The sequence below is a fragment of the Diabrotica virgifera genome, chromosome 7 (genome assembly GCF_917563875.1).
Source record: "Diabrotica virgifera virgifera chromosome 7, PGI_DIABVI_V3a".
Taxonomy (NCBI): domain Eukaryota; kingdom Metazoa; phylum Arthropoda; class Insecta; order Coleoptera; family Chrysomelidae; genus Diabrotica; species Diabrotica virgifera.
The window spans coordinates 96205709-96222890 of NC_065449.1; the positions used below are offsets into that span (position 1 = coordinate 96205709).

The 17182-nt window shown below is 33.5% G+C and overlaps 1 protein-coding gene across 1 annotated transcript in view; it reads right to left on the minus strand.

Annotated features, from left to right (window-relative positions):
• Window positions 1–17182, minus strand: part of LOC126887857 (dorsal root ganglia homeobox protein) — a 405607-nt gene that overhangs the window by 172215 nt on the left and 216210 nt on the right. The window contains exons 4-5 of the mRNA XM_050655752.1: window positions 11262–11378; window positions 10955–11196 (exon numbers count right to left, since the gene is read on the minus strand). Of these exons, the coding sequence (XP_050511709.1) occupies window positions 10955–11196; window positions 11262–11378 (359 nt within the window). The remainder of the gene's footprint in view (window positions 1–10954; window positions 11197–11261; window positions 11379–17182) is intronic.

Below are 17182 nucleotides of genomic sequence, written 5' to 3' on the forward strand. Positions count from 1 at the left end.
ATGAAGAAGTAATACGCAGAATAAATAACAAGCCAGAAGTTCTACTGAATATAAAAAAGAGAAAACTTGAATACTTAGGCCACCTGATGAGGGGACAAAAGTACACATTCCTACAAAACATAATGCAAGGAAAAATCCAAGGACGAAGAAATCCAGGCCGTAGAAGAATGTCCTGGATGAGAAATTTGAGAGAGTGGTTTGGCTGTACCACTAACGAATTGTTCAAAACAGCAGTAAATAAAATTAGAATCGCCCTAATGATATCCAATCTCCGATAGGAGAAGCACTCAAAGAAGAAGAAGAATGAACAGCAATTTGAAAGCATCAGTGTGAATGGTCAACAAATAGAAAGAGTAAAAACATACACCTACCTTGATACTAACGTCAATGAAAATTGGGACCATTCCATAGAAATCAAATGTAGGATAGAGATAGCAAGATCTGCATTTCAAAAAATGGCAAAATTATTAAGATGTCATGATTTGTCGATACCCATAAAAGTCAGATTACTACGATGTTATATCTTTCCTATATAGGGTGAGGCAGATAGCTGGCCTATTAGAAATATGTCGAGAACTAAAGGCAACAGAATCATGAAAATTTCAATAAGGGGGTTTTGAAGGATGATCTATTAAATGAAAGTATTTTCATCTCTTTGCAACTTCCGGTTATACCGGAAGTTGCTTATAACTTCGTTTTTTTTTAATGGGACACCCTATATATTTTTACATTTTTGAATTCTCTTCGATGCCTTCTTTCTTAAAATATAAGGTTTTGTAATATTATACAGGGTATTTTAAAAGATAATTACGTTTTTTTATTAATTTCGTAACAACATTCACACCCTGTAGAATTGTAGTAGTTTGACATCTAAAACTCTACTTACGTTCAAATGATTTTTAATATACTCTACTATTGTTAAGAATCATTAGTATAGCTAAATTTTTAATTTTAGTATACAGGGTTGGTCGAAACTCGGAATGAGTATTTTCTGAGTTTTCTTAAATGGAACACCCTGTATTTTTGTATTGTAGTGAAATGATATTTTATAGTACTTTTTTATTTCTTAAAAGCATTCCCTATACCTAACTGCTTTAATTTGTGAGTTATTGGTGATTCAAGCTAAACATTAATTGCAACAAAAAATACGTAAAATTTTATTAGGTTGGCCGTGAAAATACTCAATTCCAAATAATTTTTCAGAAATAAATACATATTAATCCAGACTGGTCCTTAAAATTACCAATAATGGTTTAGCTATTGAAATACCTACTTAGTTAAGATTGTTGGTGCGATTAACAATTAAGCACAAATTAAAGCAGTTAGGTATAGGGAATGCTTAAGAAATAAAAAAGTACCATAAAATATCATTTCATTACAATACTAAAATACAGGGTGTTCCATTTAAGAAAACTCAGAAAATACTCATTCCGAGTTTCGACCAACCCTGTATACTAAAATTAAAAATTTAGCTATACTAATAATTCTTAACAATAGTAGAGTATATTAAAAATCATTTGAACGTAAGTAGAGTTTTAGATGTCAAACTACTACAATTCTACAGGGTGTTAATTTTGCTACGAAATTAATAAAAAAACGTAATTATCTTTTAAAATACCCTGTATAATATTACAAAACTTCATATTTTAAGAAAGAAGACATCGAAGAGAATCCAAAAATGTAAAAATATACAGGGTGTCCCATTAAAAAAAACGAAGTTATAAGCAAACGAAGTTGCAAAGAGATGAAAATATTTTCATTTAATAGATCATCCTTCAAGACCCCTTTATTCCAATTTTCATGATTCTGTTGCCTTTAGTTCTCGAGATATTTCTAATAGGCCCTTTATTTACCTCACCCTGTATTGTTGTACGGAGTTGAATCGTGTAGTCTCACAGACGCCACCTGCAAGAAAATTGAGGCTTCTGAAATGTGGCTTTATCGTCGAATCCTGAAGATATGTTATACCGGTCACATTACTAATGAGGGTGTTTTGCTGAGAATTCAAAAAGAAAAAGAGTTGTTAATCAAGATAAAAACAGCCAAAATCGAATACCTCGGTCACATCATGAGGAAGAGCGAAATATATGGACTGCTGCAACTAATCTTGCGGGGAAAAGTAGAAGGAAAGCGAGGAACAGGAAGGCGAAGGATTTCCTGGCTGAAAAATCTACGTGCGTGGTTCAACACAACCACTACAAATATTTTCAGAGCAGCACTACAAGAAGAAGAAGAAGAAGCTCGGTCTCGTTATATTCGACTTTTAATTCCTACGGTTGGATCCCAGCTCTTATCCCCCGTCCCCGCAACGTCTAGATCCGCAACACTGTTTCCGTTGGTTTCCGGCGATCTCTTTTAATTTCTTGTGCAGATGGAGTGTATCATGTTTTTTTTTCATAGTACATATTCAATTTCATTACATTGTCTTCTATAAACGCATGTCCAATCTTCGGCATAATATGATTGCGTGGATTCTCTTGTATTCGTTTTTATCTTTATTTCTGACTTCTTTTTGTATTTTTCCTGCCATCTACCCTAGTTTCCAATGCACCTATTTTTGTTCCTTGAACGGTATTGAATATATCTTTATATCTAGCCCAGTTTTCGTCAGTATTTTCCTATTTGCTAGATGATGTCAACTTTATTTTTTGTTCTAATGCACTAGTTATTTCTTGTTTTACGATATCTTTTGACATCTCGTCTCTATTAATGGCAACTTTTTGAAGGGCTAGGGCTAAGGTTTAAAGGACGAATAGCAGTACTTGGTATTAGTAATACGAAGTATTTAGGAAAAATGGTTCCTACCAAAATATTGTGATCTGTTGGTACATCTGCGATTGTATAATGTTTTGGCTGCTAATACTGAATTCCTGTATCTTTTATTTATACATAGGAAAATTTATTTGACTATGAACCACTCATTCCGTTGTTTCTGCTGGTGATCTCTAGGTGACGCTTTAGAAGTTTGAAAATTTTGTTTGTTAGTACTGGTTGCTTGTCTACACAAAGAGATGCCAACTATTTTTCATTTCGTATTCCCAGACCCATATTTTCCTATGATATCCTCCTGCGTACCTTCGCCAATCTTTGCATTAAAATCTCACATTACAATAATAATAGTAAGCTCGTGTGTCTCTGAAGATGGTAATACTTTTTCTAAATCATGATAAAAATTTTTAATTTTTTTCAATTTCTTTTCTTTATAGTCTTGTCTGGATAAATATGCTTGTTTGTATTTGTAACATTAGTATCCTGTCTGACAATAGGACGATGTTTTTTATAGCGTTATCTGTTTCCCTCCTCACAATTATTTCTACACCATTTTTGTGTTTTAAACTGTCTTCACCTGAATAACAAATGAGAAAGTGGCTCAAGCTCTTCAAAAAATAAAGTAAGGAAAAATAGACGGATCAGATGATATTCCTGGGGAAGTATGGAGAGCATTAGCACAGACAGGAACAAGCTGGGTAACAGGTATATTTAATAGAATTATGGAAGTTGGACAAATGCCAGAGCCAGACAAATGAAGAAGCAGTATATTAGTACCTGCTTACAAAAACAAAGAAGATATACAACAATGTACAAACTACAGCGCTATAAAACTAAGGCACACCATGAAAATATGGGAGAGAGTAATTGATAGACGGATACTTGAAGAAACTGAAATATCCAATGATCAATTATTTGGCCTTATGCAGGGTAGATCAATAACAGATGCAATTTTATTATAAGGCAATTGTTGGAAAAATGCAGGGATAAAGAAACAAACGCTCATATGGTATTCATTGAGTTCCTCGAGAGATTCTGTCGTGGGCACTCAATAGGAAAGGAGTCCCTGGTGAATATGTAAAGATTGTGAGAGATATGTTTCATATATATCGTTACTCCCATATATGAGATATGGGAGTAACGACTGGCGTTAGGACAGGTGTGGGAGAGACTCATAAATTTCATGTGAAAGTAGGATTGCACTAAGGCTCGGTGCTGAGTCCTTATTTATTCTCATTAGTATTGGACTAGATAACAGGGAAACTACAGGGTAACATTCCATGGTGCTTAATGTATGCTTATGATCTGTGGTTCGTAGAAAATAATGAAGGAGACCTAGAACAAAAACTGGAACAGTGGATACAAGCTCTGGAGGAAAAATGTTTAAACCTTAGTAGGACAAAAACAGTTTTTGGAATGTTCTTTTGAAGATGGAGTTAATACAAATAAAATGATATCTTTGGATGGTGAAATGATTGTGAAAAGCAATAATTTTTAAGTACCTAGGACCGGTATTACGGAGTAATGGAGAAATAGATGGAGATTCATGCAGTAAAGTTGGGGCTGGATGGATAAAGTGGAAGGAAGCGAGTGGTGTATTGTATGACAGAAAAATTCTAATGAAGTTGAAGGGAAAATTCTATAAATAAAAACATCCATAATACCGGATGTGATGTAAGGAACTGAATGTTGGGCAGTGAAAAAGAAAGAGGAACAACGAATGCATAATGCATGTGACGGAAATGAGAATGCTTAGATTGTTGAGGGGAGTGACAAAAAATAATGAAATTAAAAATTAGTATATTAGGGGTATATTAGTATATTAGGTGCGGCACCATTTGATGATAAAATGAGAGAGCGTAGGTTAAGATGGTTTGGTCATGTGCAACGTTGAGACGCTAATCACCCAATACGACGAATTGCTGAAGTACAGATTCCTGGAAGGAGTAGGAGAGGAAGACCAAAGAAGACCTGGGGGAGACGTTTAGGCAGGACATGTTGGTAAAGGGTATTAATATTGTTATGACTCAAGATAGAAGTATATAGAGAAATGCCATTAGGAAAGTCGACCCCGCATAGGGATAAGGCAAAGAGAATGATGAGGAACTCTCTTATCCCGAATAGTACGCAATGTGACCATCTATAGATACTTTGCCAGAAAAGGTATGTACTGAGAAATTATAGTAAATTCTTCTTGGTGCAATAAAGGTCAGTAAAGACATTATTAGAATATTTGCAATGTACAATGATCCTACAATAATATATTATATCCATAACAGCAAAATTAAGTAATTATAAAAGAAATAAGCATGAAAAATTATATTTCGCGTTTCCCATTCCGTCGTTAAGGAAAATAAATTTCATTATAAATTTCTCGCAGAATTTCATTATTTCTTAGGTATGATAATTCGGCTCCGTTGTAATTTACTAAAGATAGCGAAATACAGTATAAAATCTGATTATCCTCATTCGAAATTATTACAGCTACAGACAATAACGTCCCCTTTGTAAAGTTTCCATCTTCATAATTTCATTTTCTGCCGTTAGGAATAAATTACTTTAAGCCCTTATTATACCGTACTTCTTTGATGCATTCATAAACATTTCGAAATGTATATACCTATATTTGCCTTTATTATATTTTATAGTCAGAAATTTTTTAATATTATGATATATGGTATGTAAAATAACCAAAGTTTGGTACGTGTAAGTTTTTGGACCAAAATTGTTGAGATAATTGTCTAATAATTGAGTAATTGAGTAATAAAATCTTAATGCCTATCTTAATGAATATCTTAATGTAATGCTCATATTTGCTCAAAACCTCCTTTTTCCAGACGCTCATTTTAATTATTGTTGTATCTTTCTGCTCATTTTAATTGTTCTTAGTCCTTTCAACTTTTTTTTGATCAGCTTAATGGTAACCTCTTCAAAAAGTTGGTAGAAAGGTAATGGGATAGACAATGGTATAGACATTTAATAGATCCCCAGCAGCTGGTACCGTTTGAAACTTTATTTTTTGTATTTCATGACAATGTACTTTATACTGGTTTTATCCATATACTGAGTTACTTATGGAATACTGTCGCGCATAAAGACCTCTCCCATTGGTCTTCATTTGCCATTACTTCAATTTTGTATTTCACAATATTGAACTTCGTAAGTGTTGCAATCATGTCCTCGATTAAATTATATTGTAAGCTCAGAGGACAAAGTTTGTTATTATGATAGATGCATTAACCTCTGTGCTGAGATATACAATTATTTGTGAAATTATAAATTGGAGATTTAAGCTCTTTTGAGCGCAGTCTATTATAGAAAGTTACCTAACCAAAAACTATAGTGTAATAATCAATAGCTGACAATAAAACCATATTTTTTACTCCACGACTTCATTATCATCGTCGATCGAGAAGAAACAGACACAAGGCATTAGAAAACAATTCGAACCTGATATTACAGCGAATTGTCCATTTGGTCCTTCGATCCGGATTCAAATGGACAGTTCGCTGTAATATCAAGTTCGAATTGTTTTCTAATGCCTTGTGTCCGTTTCTTCTCGATCGACGATGATAAATAAATGTTTGAAGTCGTGGAGTAAAAAATATGGTTTTATTGTCAGCTTCTGATTATTACACTATAGTTGTTGGTTAAGTAACTTTCTATAAAATACTGCGCTCAAAAGAGCTCAAATCCCCAATTTATAATTTCACAAATAATTTATACTTCAGCACAGAGGTTAATGCATCTATCATAATAACAAACTTTGAACTCTGAGCTTACAATACAATTTAATCGAGGACATGATTGCAACACTTACAAAATTCAATTAGAAAATATATTATTTGGCAATTTATTAACTTTGCAGGTTTGCAGGTTGAATGGACTCTAATTATTAAAATATTACTCGATATTTTTCACCATTATACACGGTGAAACTATAAAAATTTAGGAAGTTAAGCATAATGTGAGATTACACATTAAAGGATTAATTGGTGATTGAACAATAATAAATAAAACTAACTTCATATCTACAACAATCATTTACAGTTGGACCAACAAACACATCAATAGTTCTTTCATCTATCTATTTAAGGATTTTTATAGCTGTCGCCCCTTCCTTCTTTCAACCAACGTCTCCAGTCGTTTCTGTTCTGCCATTCTCCGTTTCTAAGGTCTCGTCTTTCCATGGTCTCGTCCACTTCATCCCTCCATGATCTTCGGGGTCTACCTCTTCTTCTCTTTCCTATTGGGCTCCAATATCCACCTTGCACGATCTGCTCTTCTCACATGTCCATACCAAATTAAACGTTTTTCTTCGATGTAGCTGAGGATGTCTTGTTCTACTGCCATTCTTTGTTTTATCATAATTTATCGAAATTTATCATTTAGTTCTTTCATAATATGTCTTAATAACAATAATTTGTTTACTAACTGTCTTTAAGAAACACTCCAAAATGTTTGATGTATAATGAAGTTGTTGACCCTCATCCAGCAACATAGTAAAAATGACAGTTTATTATGCACCTCTTTCTCTCTCTCTCTCTCTCTCTATATCTCTCTCTCTCTCTCTCTATCTCTCTCTCTCTCTCTCTCTCTATATATAATATATATATATATATATATATATATATATATATATATATATATATATATATATATATCTCTCTATTTCTCTCTCTCTATCTCTCTCTCTCTCTCTCTCTATCTCTCTCTCTCTCTCTCTCTCTCTCTCTCTATCTCTCTCTCTTCAATCTTGACCCCCGGAGGGAGTGTAGTGGTCGACGTGACGTCGTGTATTGTCCGTCTCCAAAGATCTCTGTCTCTGGTCATTTCTTTTAACTCATGCATAGGTCTTTTGCATATTCCCGTAATTTGATCGATCCATCTTGTTGGGGATCTTCCTCGTTATCTTCGGCCTTCCACCTTTCCTTGTGTAATAAGTGTTTCCATGTTTCCTGTGTTTGCTCTCATAACATGTCCAAAGTATTTTAATTGTTGGAGATGGACTTTACTGTAGAGTCGTTGGCTAACTTTTAGCTCTCTTAAAATTGAATTATTTGTTCTATGGTCGGTCCAAGGAATTCGTAGCATTTGTCTCCAACAGAACATTTCAGTGGCGTCTATCTTTCTTCTTTTCAAATTTCTCAGGGTCCAAGATTCACATCCGTAGGTCAGTATTGGGAATATTAAGCAGTTGATCAACCTCATCTTTAACGCTCTTGAAATTTTACAGTCCTTCCATATTGTGGTCATTTTTGCTGTGGCGACTTTTGCTAGATCACATCTACGTTTTATTTCTTCCTGTAGTGACCCTGTGTTTGTGTTTAATGATCCCAGATATAAGTATGAGCTCACAACCTCAAACCGATCAATTGTGGTTATGTGTAGATGATTGTTATGTAGTCTATCCACTATCATGATCTTTGTCTTTGATATGTGTAATTGCAGACCAAATATTTGACTTTCGTTTTCAACCAGTCGTATAAGTTCAATCAGCTCTGCTTGACTATTTGCAAGATTTGCTGTGTCATCTGCGAAACGTAGGTTGTTTATTTTATGACCATTTATTGAGATGCCTTGTTTCCATCCTTCAAGTGCTCTTCTCATAATATGCTGTCAATATATATTGAATAATTGTGGAGATAGTATACATCCCTGTCTGACACCTCGTTCTGGATAAAATTTGTTTGAAAGTGTGTCAAGCACTTTAACTGATCCAGTAGTGTGTTCGTATAGTTCAGTTATAAGCAAAATAAGGTGTTGGCTCAAGTAGCACAATAAAAACATTTTAGTTTTATTTAAGGTGTATAAAGGTTTTATTGTGGTAAATAAGAAGATAATGGTTTTAAAGTTACCTTGTAGATATACTGCCAGAACTTTAAAACTGTTAAGCATTTGTGACTAGTTTTAAAGTATCTAATAAGAGTATCAAATAAGACTAATTAATCTTAATAGATAATTTGTCTTATTGTAGTTTTAAAATGGTTTATTCTCAGTTTACTTTAAAACTAATCAGTTTTATGAATAACTTCCGGACTCTTTGGTTTTATTAGATTCTTGTTTGTTACCTTTTAGTTTTATTTCAGTTTTAAAGATTCTCCTAATATGACTAATAAAACCTATTATTAAAACTACTTGATCTCAAGATTATTATGTCAGAAAAACATATGCATTAAAATCCACAAGGAAAAATTTTCCTATAGCTGGCTGTATACCATTAATTATAAAAATTGAAGAAAAAGATCTTCTGTGTAAAAGGTATATTAGTTTGAAAACCCCAATAAAGGGCTACATTAAAATACAGAACGTTTTCGCTCTAAAGAGAGCATTATCAGTGTTATAAGCAAGCTCTACATGCTAAGCCACCAAAAATACATGGGTTAAAACCCTTAAAATGCCGACCAAAGGTCTTACATTGGCATATTATTTATTAAACCCTGGCGATGGGTGAAATTTAAAAGATATACCTCAAGGCACCATATGACTATACCACAAGCATGTGGGTGGTTGAGTTGATTTCTCTGTCTTCACAAAGAGAAAGGTGAAAGCCAACTATATGCATTAAAACCATGTTTTTAGTTTTTTTAAGTTGCTTTCTTAAAAGCAATATTAAAACCAAACGCTGTTAACTGAATCAAATTGGTTATCGTAAAGACTAAACTATGTTTCTTGTTAGAAACGATAAAACTAAACTCATCCCCTCTTCTTTCATGTCCAAAATGGTCGGCCATTTGTTATAGAGCGAAACTGTAGTGTAGTGTGTTGTAAAAAGTGGAAGTAAAGTTAGTATGGAAGCAATAAGTCGCAGGTACTTAAAACATAAACGAACTGGTCATTTTAAAAGAAAAATACGACACACACAGCACTACGACGCCTCGATTTTAGGTTAGATTCACATTAAAACTGAGTGGCATTATTGACAGCAGTATTAAAACTAAACTGTTTTAATTCCAAGGCAACCTTGCTTTTACGTGGGATATATGCTCTTGGAAAGGTATAAAATAAAACCATTTGATCTTAACAATTCTCTGTCGATAGACCAAATAGTTTTATTTGGATTTCGGGCATATTGCTTTCTGGAGATGCTGAAAGCCATGATAAATTACAATATAAGGCTTACATAAAAATTCTAAATAAGCGACTTAAAGACATAAATTCGATTTCTTTTAACATTAAAACATTAAAATTGTAGATAAAATTATTTTTCTTTCAAATTAATATTTTTCGGATTTAAATTTTTTTATTATTTTTATTTTTTAATCGCCAAAAGTCAGAAATTTTAGGGCGTGTGAGTTATTTAGACCTATTTTTGTTAACATTATCAATAAAGTTGGGTGCGCAAGTGTTTTTCTACCTTGACAGTCCGAAATAACCAAGTAATACTTTTTATTATTTTATGGTTACAAATACGTATCTCTACCTATCATAGCACATGAAAAATTTGTTGGCATCTATGGAGTATATGGGTTTAACGAATCATTTATTCTGGTAAATTGTGTTTAAAAGTCTCCATTTAAGAAACCTTTTTAAGTTTGCTATAAAACTGTCTGCACTTAAAGTGTCTTTTAACATGGTTTTAAAAGCACCTTCACAGCAGCTTTAAAACCGGTTGCTTAAGAAAACAAAGATTTAAGAAGGCTTTTATTTTTGGTTTTATTGACCTCTTTCAGAATGGGCCCTTTTATGCTGAAAGCGGTTTTATTGCAACCTTACGGTTTACTTAAAAACCAAATGGTTTTAATTTTAGTTTTATTCTACAGTTTTAAAGCATCCCTATAAGACTTAATAAACCCGTTCGGTGCTACTTGGGGGGTACGAATACTTCTTTTAGTATTCGCCATAAGTGTCTCTACTTGACCCTGTCGAACGCCTTACGATAATCTATAAAGCATATGTACAGTGGAATATTGAATTCCCTAGATTTAGTTCTAATTATGCACCTAGGTAGCTAAATTCTTTAAACCAGCATCATTTGTTTTAATGTAACCTATCCGGAGACCTGAAGACAAATTTTAGTGTTCGAAACCGGTTGTCCAAGATTCAAGTAGATTGTGGGTAAGTCAACATATATTTCTTTAATCTTAAAAAATTTAAATATACGATAAAATATTTTTGTAATTTACTTACAAGTACTGTAATTAAAATCGTTTTGATTATATTATTCATGAATATTTTTACTTACCTATCTCCAAATGGAAACATATGCGAAAAAGGTGGGGGCTGCAGAGGCTTTGGTGGTTCCGAAGACCCCGAGGGCGCGGGACTGTGTGGTGACGAAGGGTTAGAGGGATCAGCTTCAGTAACGCTACGTGTTGGTTCCGGTGTTTCTCGACCAGCGCTACTCGGACTCGAACATTCCCTATCCCTACCTTCTTCTTGGTCAGCATTTGTTTCTGGGGAACTGCTAGCTAAACCATCTTCAACCTAAGAATTAATAAATAATTATATAGTCGTTATAAATTAGGTGGATTGGTGGATAAAGCAAGTACCTTTTCTTCTTTAGTGTCGTCGTCCCTTTTAACTATGTCTTGTCCTTCTCTTTTTCTTTGTTCTTCTTTTAGTCGTTCAGCTTTTCTCCATTTTGCTCGTCTGTTTTGAAACCAGACCTGTAACCGAAATAAATCAAAAATTATATGAGGCATTGAATTATATAGGGTGTCCCGAAAAGATTGGTGATAAATTATACCACAGGTTTTGGGGTCAAAAATAGGTTCATTGAACCCCATTTACCTATATAGAATAGTGCACATAAAAAAGTTGCAGCACTTTGAAGTTACAAAATGAAAATCATTTTTTTTTTCGTAATATCATCAACTCTTTTTTATTGAAAATGGACATCTGCTATTCTTATGGTTGGAACATCTTAAAAAAAACAGTGAAATTTGTACACCCCATAAAAATTTTATGGGGTTTTGTTCCCTTAAACCCCCCCAAACTTTTGTGTACGTTCCAATTAAATTATTATTGTGGTACCATTAGTTAAACACAATATTTTTTAAATATTTTTGCCTCCCAGTATTTTTCGATAAGCCAGTTTTTATCGAGATGCGGCTTCTTTTTAAATATGTTTACATAAATATTTTATGGGGGTTTCGTTCCTTTAAACCCCCCAAATATTTGTGTACGTTCTAATTAAACTATTATTGCGGTACGATTAGTTACACACAGTGTTTTTAAAACTTTTTTTCCCCTTAGTATTTTTTCGATATGGCACCTTTTATCGAGATTTGGCTTCTTGTTTAAGGGGATGGGTACGTAGTTTCGGCTCCAATGCTGTTTAAATGGGATTCATTTTTTTCTAATCCTGAGAAAACTAATAAGTACCTATTTTTAAAAAATTATAACGCAGAATGAAAGATTACGTTCTTACCGAGGGCCGAAAGTCCCTTAAAACGTCTTTAATGTTTATTTTAATAAGTTACACGGGTGAAAAACTAAGAGAAAATGTAGTGGGGTTTTTAATTTCAAATATCTTATTCAAAAAAACTTTTTATTTATTCTAAGGGACTTTTGGCCCACGATAATAATTTAGTCTTTCATTTTTGCGTTTAAATTTTTTTAAAATATTTATTAGCTTTTTCAGGATTCGAAAAAATGGACACCATGTCCGTGGTGATATTTTCCAAATCGAACATTCGCTATCTTTGTCATACAACGCACCGAATCGAATAGAATATGGTGACAATACAGTGACAATTTTAAATATTTGACATGGCATCGGGAATATTTTCAGTTGTTACTTAAATAATATTGATAGTGTATTTGATAAATAATTGATTTAAGACGTTCAGTGAACTTAATAAAAAGTTATTTATTGTTTATTATGCATGAAAGATTCTGTGATCCAAGTATTTTGTTGTTAAAGATGTTCAAAATTGTAAGCGTTCCATAGTAACAATATGGTATATTGTTAATAAAATTCTTTATTAAACTCTAATGGTAGGGGAGCCCAAGCGGGGATTTTTACAGTTACTCGAGCGCGTCAGATTATTACATGGGGAGAAACCTTGTACCCTGAAAATGTACCTCTACCATATATTGGCTCTTAATGCAGGGGAGTTCGTTAAGGTGGGGCCGAAAAAAAATCTATCCTTAGAAAAATTCGAAATCGTTAGATTAAGATAAGGTAAGTACATGCAAAACAGTTAAAAATCTGACGATTTGAGCGGGGCGTAAGGAAATGGGTGAGTCTCAAAGTTTCACAAGAAAAATCCGAATATTTCACGAAATGAATGACAGATCAAAAAACTAAAAAATACATACTCAATATTTTTCAAAAATCTATCGAATGGCACCAAACACGACCCCCACGCTGGTGGGGTGGGGCATTACTTTAAAATCTTAAATGGGAGCCCCCATTTTTTATTGCAGATCTGAATTTCTTACGTAAAAATAAGTAACTATTATTCGAGACATTTTTTCGAATCATGGATAGATGGCACTATAATCTAAAAAACGATTGTTGGAAATGGAAAATTAAATTAAAAATGGACAAGTCCCCACTAAAATGGAAAACTTTAGTTTTTGGTTTTAGGACCTACTCTTCACAACCCAATAGGTCCCAAAGCGCTTGAGCGACTGCACATTTAGCATACTTTGCTCCCCTACCATATTTTGATATACATGTTTAATGTCTTTTTATCTGTTTGTATCTGCCAAAAATGAGACTAAGACAGTATCCGAATTTTATCATTACGTGACCTTTCATTACGTTTCCGGACCTGATCTTGTTTTTAAATCCATGGTACAAAGATAAATTAGATATCTCAGTGTCGTTGTAATAGTAGTTTTGACCGTAGTTACCTTCTTGTTCATGTGCCATATCCATCATTGTAGATTTCTTCTTCATGTGCCGTCTCCATCATTGGAGGTTAGCGGTTAGACTAGCAAACCTTTGTCTTCAGTTGTAGTCATAAGCCTAGTCCTATCCAGCTTCTAATATTACGCATGCAGAACCATTTTTCTATTCCAATTATTACTTGTTTTCTCTCTATTTTACCATTAATGCTCATCTGAGGAATGAATATTTTCGTTACGTAGCAAATTATCCAAATAACTTAATTTTAATCGTTCTCAATAATTGTTTTATATTTACTCTATGTAGAATTTCTTTACTTGTTTTTCGGAATTGTAAGGCATTTTTAAAATTCTCGGGGTACACCCACAATTCAAATGCCTCTAACTTATTCAGATTTTTTATGCATCTAACTTATTCTTTGCTGTATGTTGCCTACGATGTTATCTTTAAACCTTTTATATAAAATGACTTCGACTCAAATAAACAATGCCGCAAAATGAGGACAAATAAACAAAGCCGCAGTCATGTCCGGATGTTCGAGAGATGTGGTCTGGAATAACCCATATATGAGAATGGACAGCTAAGTTAGAATTTATAAAACTTACATCAGACCTGTTATGATCTATGGTATTGAATCAAGAGAAGACACCAATAAAATCAAAAGCATGCTACGAACAGTCGAAATGAAGACACTAAGAGCAATAGCAGGGAAGACAAGAGGGCATAGAACAAGAAACAACATCATCAGGGCAAACAACATCAGTGTGGCATACAAGATGTAGTAATGAAGTAAGATGGGGTAGGCAAAGACGAAGAGAATGTGGTTCAGTCATGTAAAAAGAATGGAGGAGCACAGACTACCAAGAATTGCGCTAGATGGAAAACCAGCTGGCAATCGTCCACCGGGGAGATCATCAAAAAGATGGAGAGGTAGCTGGCAGTCTATCTCCCAAGAAATACTTCAACATCGGAATTAACAGATCGACAGATCTACAACAATTGTAAGAAGAAGAAGAAGATTTCTACTCCATCCTAATGATTTGGATCATCATTACTTGCGTAGTATACCAGGTTATCTTCCTGATACTGTATAGTATCCAGTTCCAGGCCAGCGCATTTCACTTATTCCTAATATGTTAATGTGTAGCTGTTCCATATCCTAGCATTTTGGACCTTTACTACCATAAACATACTTTGTATATTCCAGGTTGCAGTTATAAGGTTGTTTCTGTCTGTTCTTGTATTTTATGATTATTATGTATCAGAAATAAATAAAATGTAAATAATTCGAAGAATTTAAATACCTATATATAATAATAGGGACAGTGATAGCGAAATACAACAGGGCCGAAATGTGGTACAAACATTAAACTCATTACGTTGGTCTCCTACAATCTACACGTCGGCGCCGGGTGTAGGACCAATTTTGACGTACGGATCTGAATGTTAGCAAATGAGGATGAAAGAGAAGAAAAACTGGAAGTGGTACAATGGTACTATCTAAGAAGAGCATGTGAGATATCCAGACTTGATTACACCCCAATTGAAGAAATAAGAAGAAGAACAGGAAGGATTTACAATACCGTAGAATCCAGACAACTGTTATAGTACGAGCGAATATATTGTTACACATTACACGAAATTACGCATTATGTACACAAAAATATTTCATGTAATGCGAATGAAAGAAGAACGATGGCCAAAACAGGCCGTAAGCTATGTTCCATGGAATGGAAGAAGGAGAAGAAGACCAGCATTAGGATGGAAAAGAGACGAGAAATAATGGGAGATAGAAGCCATACCTGAGGAGAAATGGACAGATCGAAAAAGGTGGAGATCGAAATGAGGGATGCGGCAGAGGCTATTGGACCCCCGTTATTTAAGACAAGTATCGTGACGTGATGCCATTTCTAACAAATATAAATATAAATCAAATCAATTTTATTAGAACGTGGAAAATTGGAATACTAATTTGACGTTTGCAGGCACTTTTCCATAAAAACTGAAGATTATAAATTATTAGGTAATTAAGATTATCCCTATTTTTCCTATGTAAATAGGGTTATTATTATTATACCTTCTTGCAAAAAAATAAATTATAATGTTAAAATACCTATATAAAAAACCGTTACGTTGTTTCTATTTTATCAACTTCAATAGTCCTTTTGTCATTCTGTACTTGTATCAAAATAATTTGGAAGTTGATGATTAAAAAGAAGAAGACAGTGAAGGGTTTTCTCTCTTTCAACTGACAAAAGCCTCTTGAAAGTTTGAAGCTCACTCGACAGTCGACAGTACAGAGAACAATAAGAAAATGAATGGTCTAATGTACACTGTACAGTTTCAAGTGGACTTGTGTAATGGAGAAGTGAAAAATTCATTGTTTCTATCTTTAGAAAGGACATTCAACATGGGCGTAGGAAAATATTTAAATTTTTATAATTAGCCAAAATAGTTTATGTGCTCTTAGTATTATATTAAGAGAAGTTACTCTATGTTACTTTTGAAATATAGTATAGATGAAATTTGCTTGAATATTGATGGTGATGCCACCATGACTATTTAGGGTGAACGTGATTTCACATACCTATATTAAAATCACAATAAAGATGCACTCGAAAAAAACAAACCAAGACATATTAAACTAAGAGATCTCCCGAATCATGATTTACAATGTATAAACTTTGTAAATCATGATTTGGGATTTACAATGTATATACATTGTAAATCATGATTTGGAAGTGCTCCTTGCAACATTCAACGTGTCTTGGTTTGTTTATTTCTAGTGCATCTTTATTGTGATTTTAGTATAAATATTTATATATTTGAATTTTATTAATCATTATTCCATAGGCCAATATGTCAATAGTATACTATCGACGAAATATCAGACAATGCTTACAAAACTCCTATTAACTAGCGGCTGTTTCTTAATCAAGTGGTCGCCTTAATACACTCACCGTCACGAAAAACGGGTACCCCTTGAATTTTTGATAAAATTGTCGAAATACACTATACACTTTATTTTTTATTGTTACTCTTTTCGATGATTGGCGAGCTCTGATATTCGGTATGTTTTAGACAGAAAATGCCTACAATAAACTTTGTAGGCATTTGCCATGCCTACAAAAAGAGAACTATGCAAACTTACAAATTAATACTGTGTAGATAAACAATGTTAATACCAAAAAAAAAACAAAACAACAAATGGGTACCTAACTATTCAATTACTTCAGTATTACAAAGGTGCAGTTTCAATTGTTTTTACTATGAGATTTCTGTTTATTGGTGTCAAAAGTGTTTAGTATTATTGTGCTTGTTTCAATTCTTGGCAATTTGAAGATGTCTTTGAGTGCAGCAAATGTTGAATCTATTGTTGCTCCTATTCAAGACGGAAGAAGTCAAGTTTGCGTAGCTAACAGATACGGAGGTTCACGCAGTACCTACATAGCAACGCGCCTTTTCTCGTTTTATAGATAAAGTCGGTTCGCTAAACTCAGACACAACTGGCTAGTGATTTTAGTAATTAATTTTTTTGGTTTTGGCCAATTTTGCCAAGATTGGCAAAATTACAAACTATTTAGTAATTATTAACTATTTAGTAATAATTTT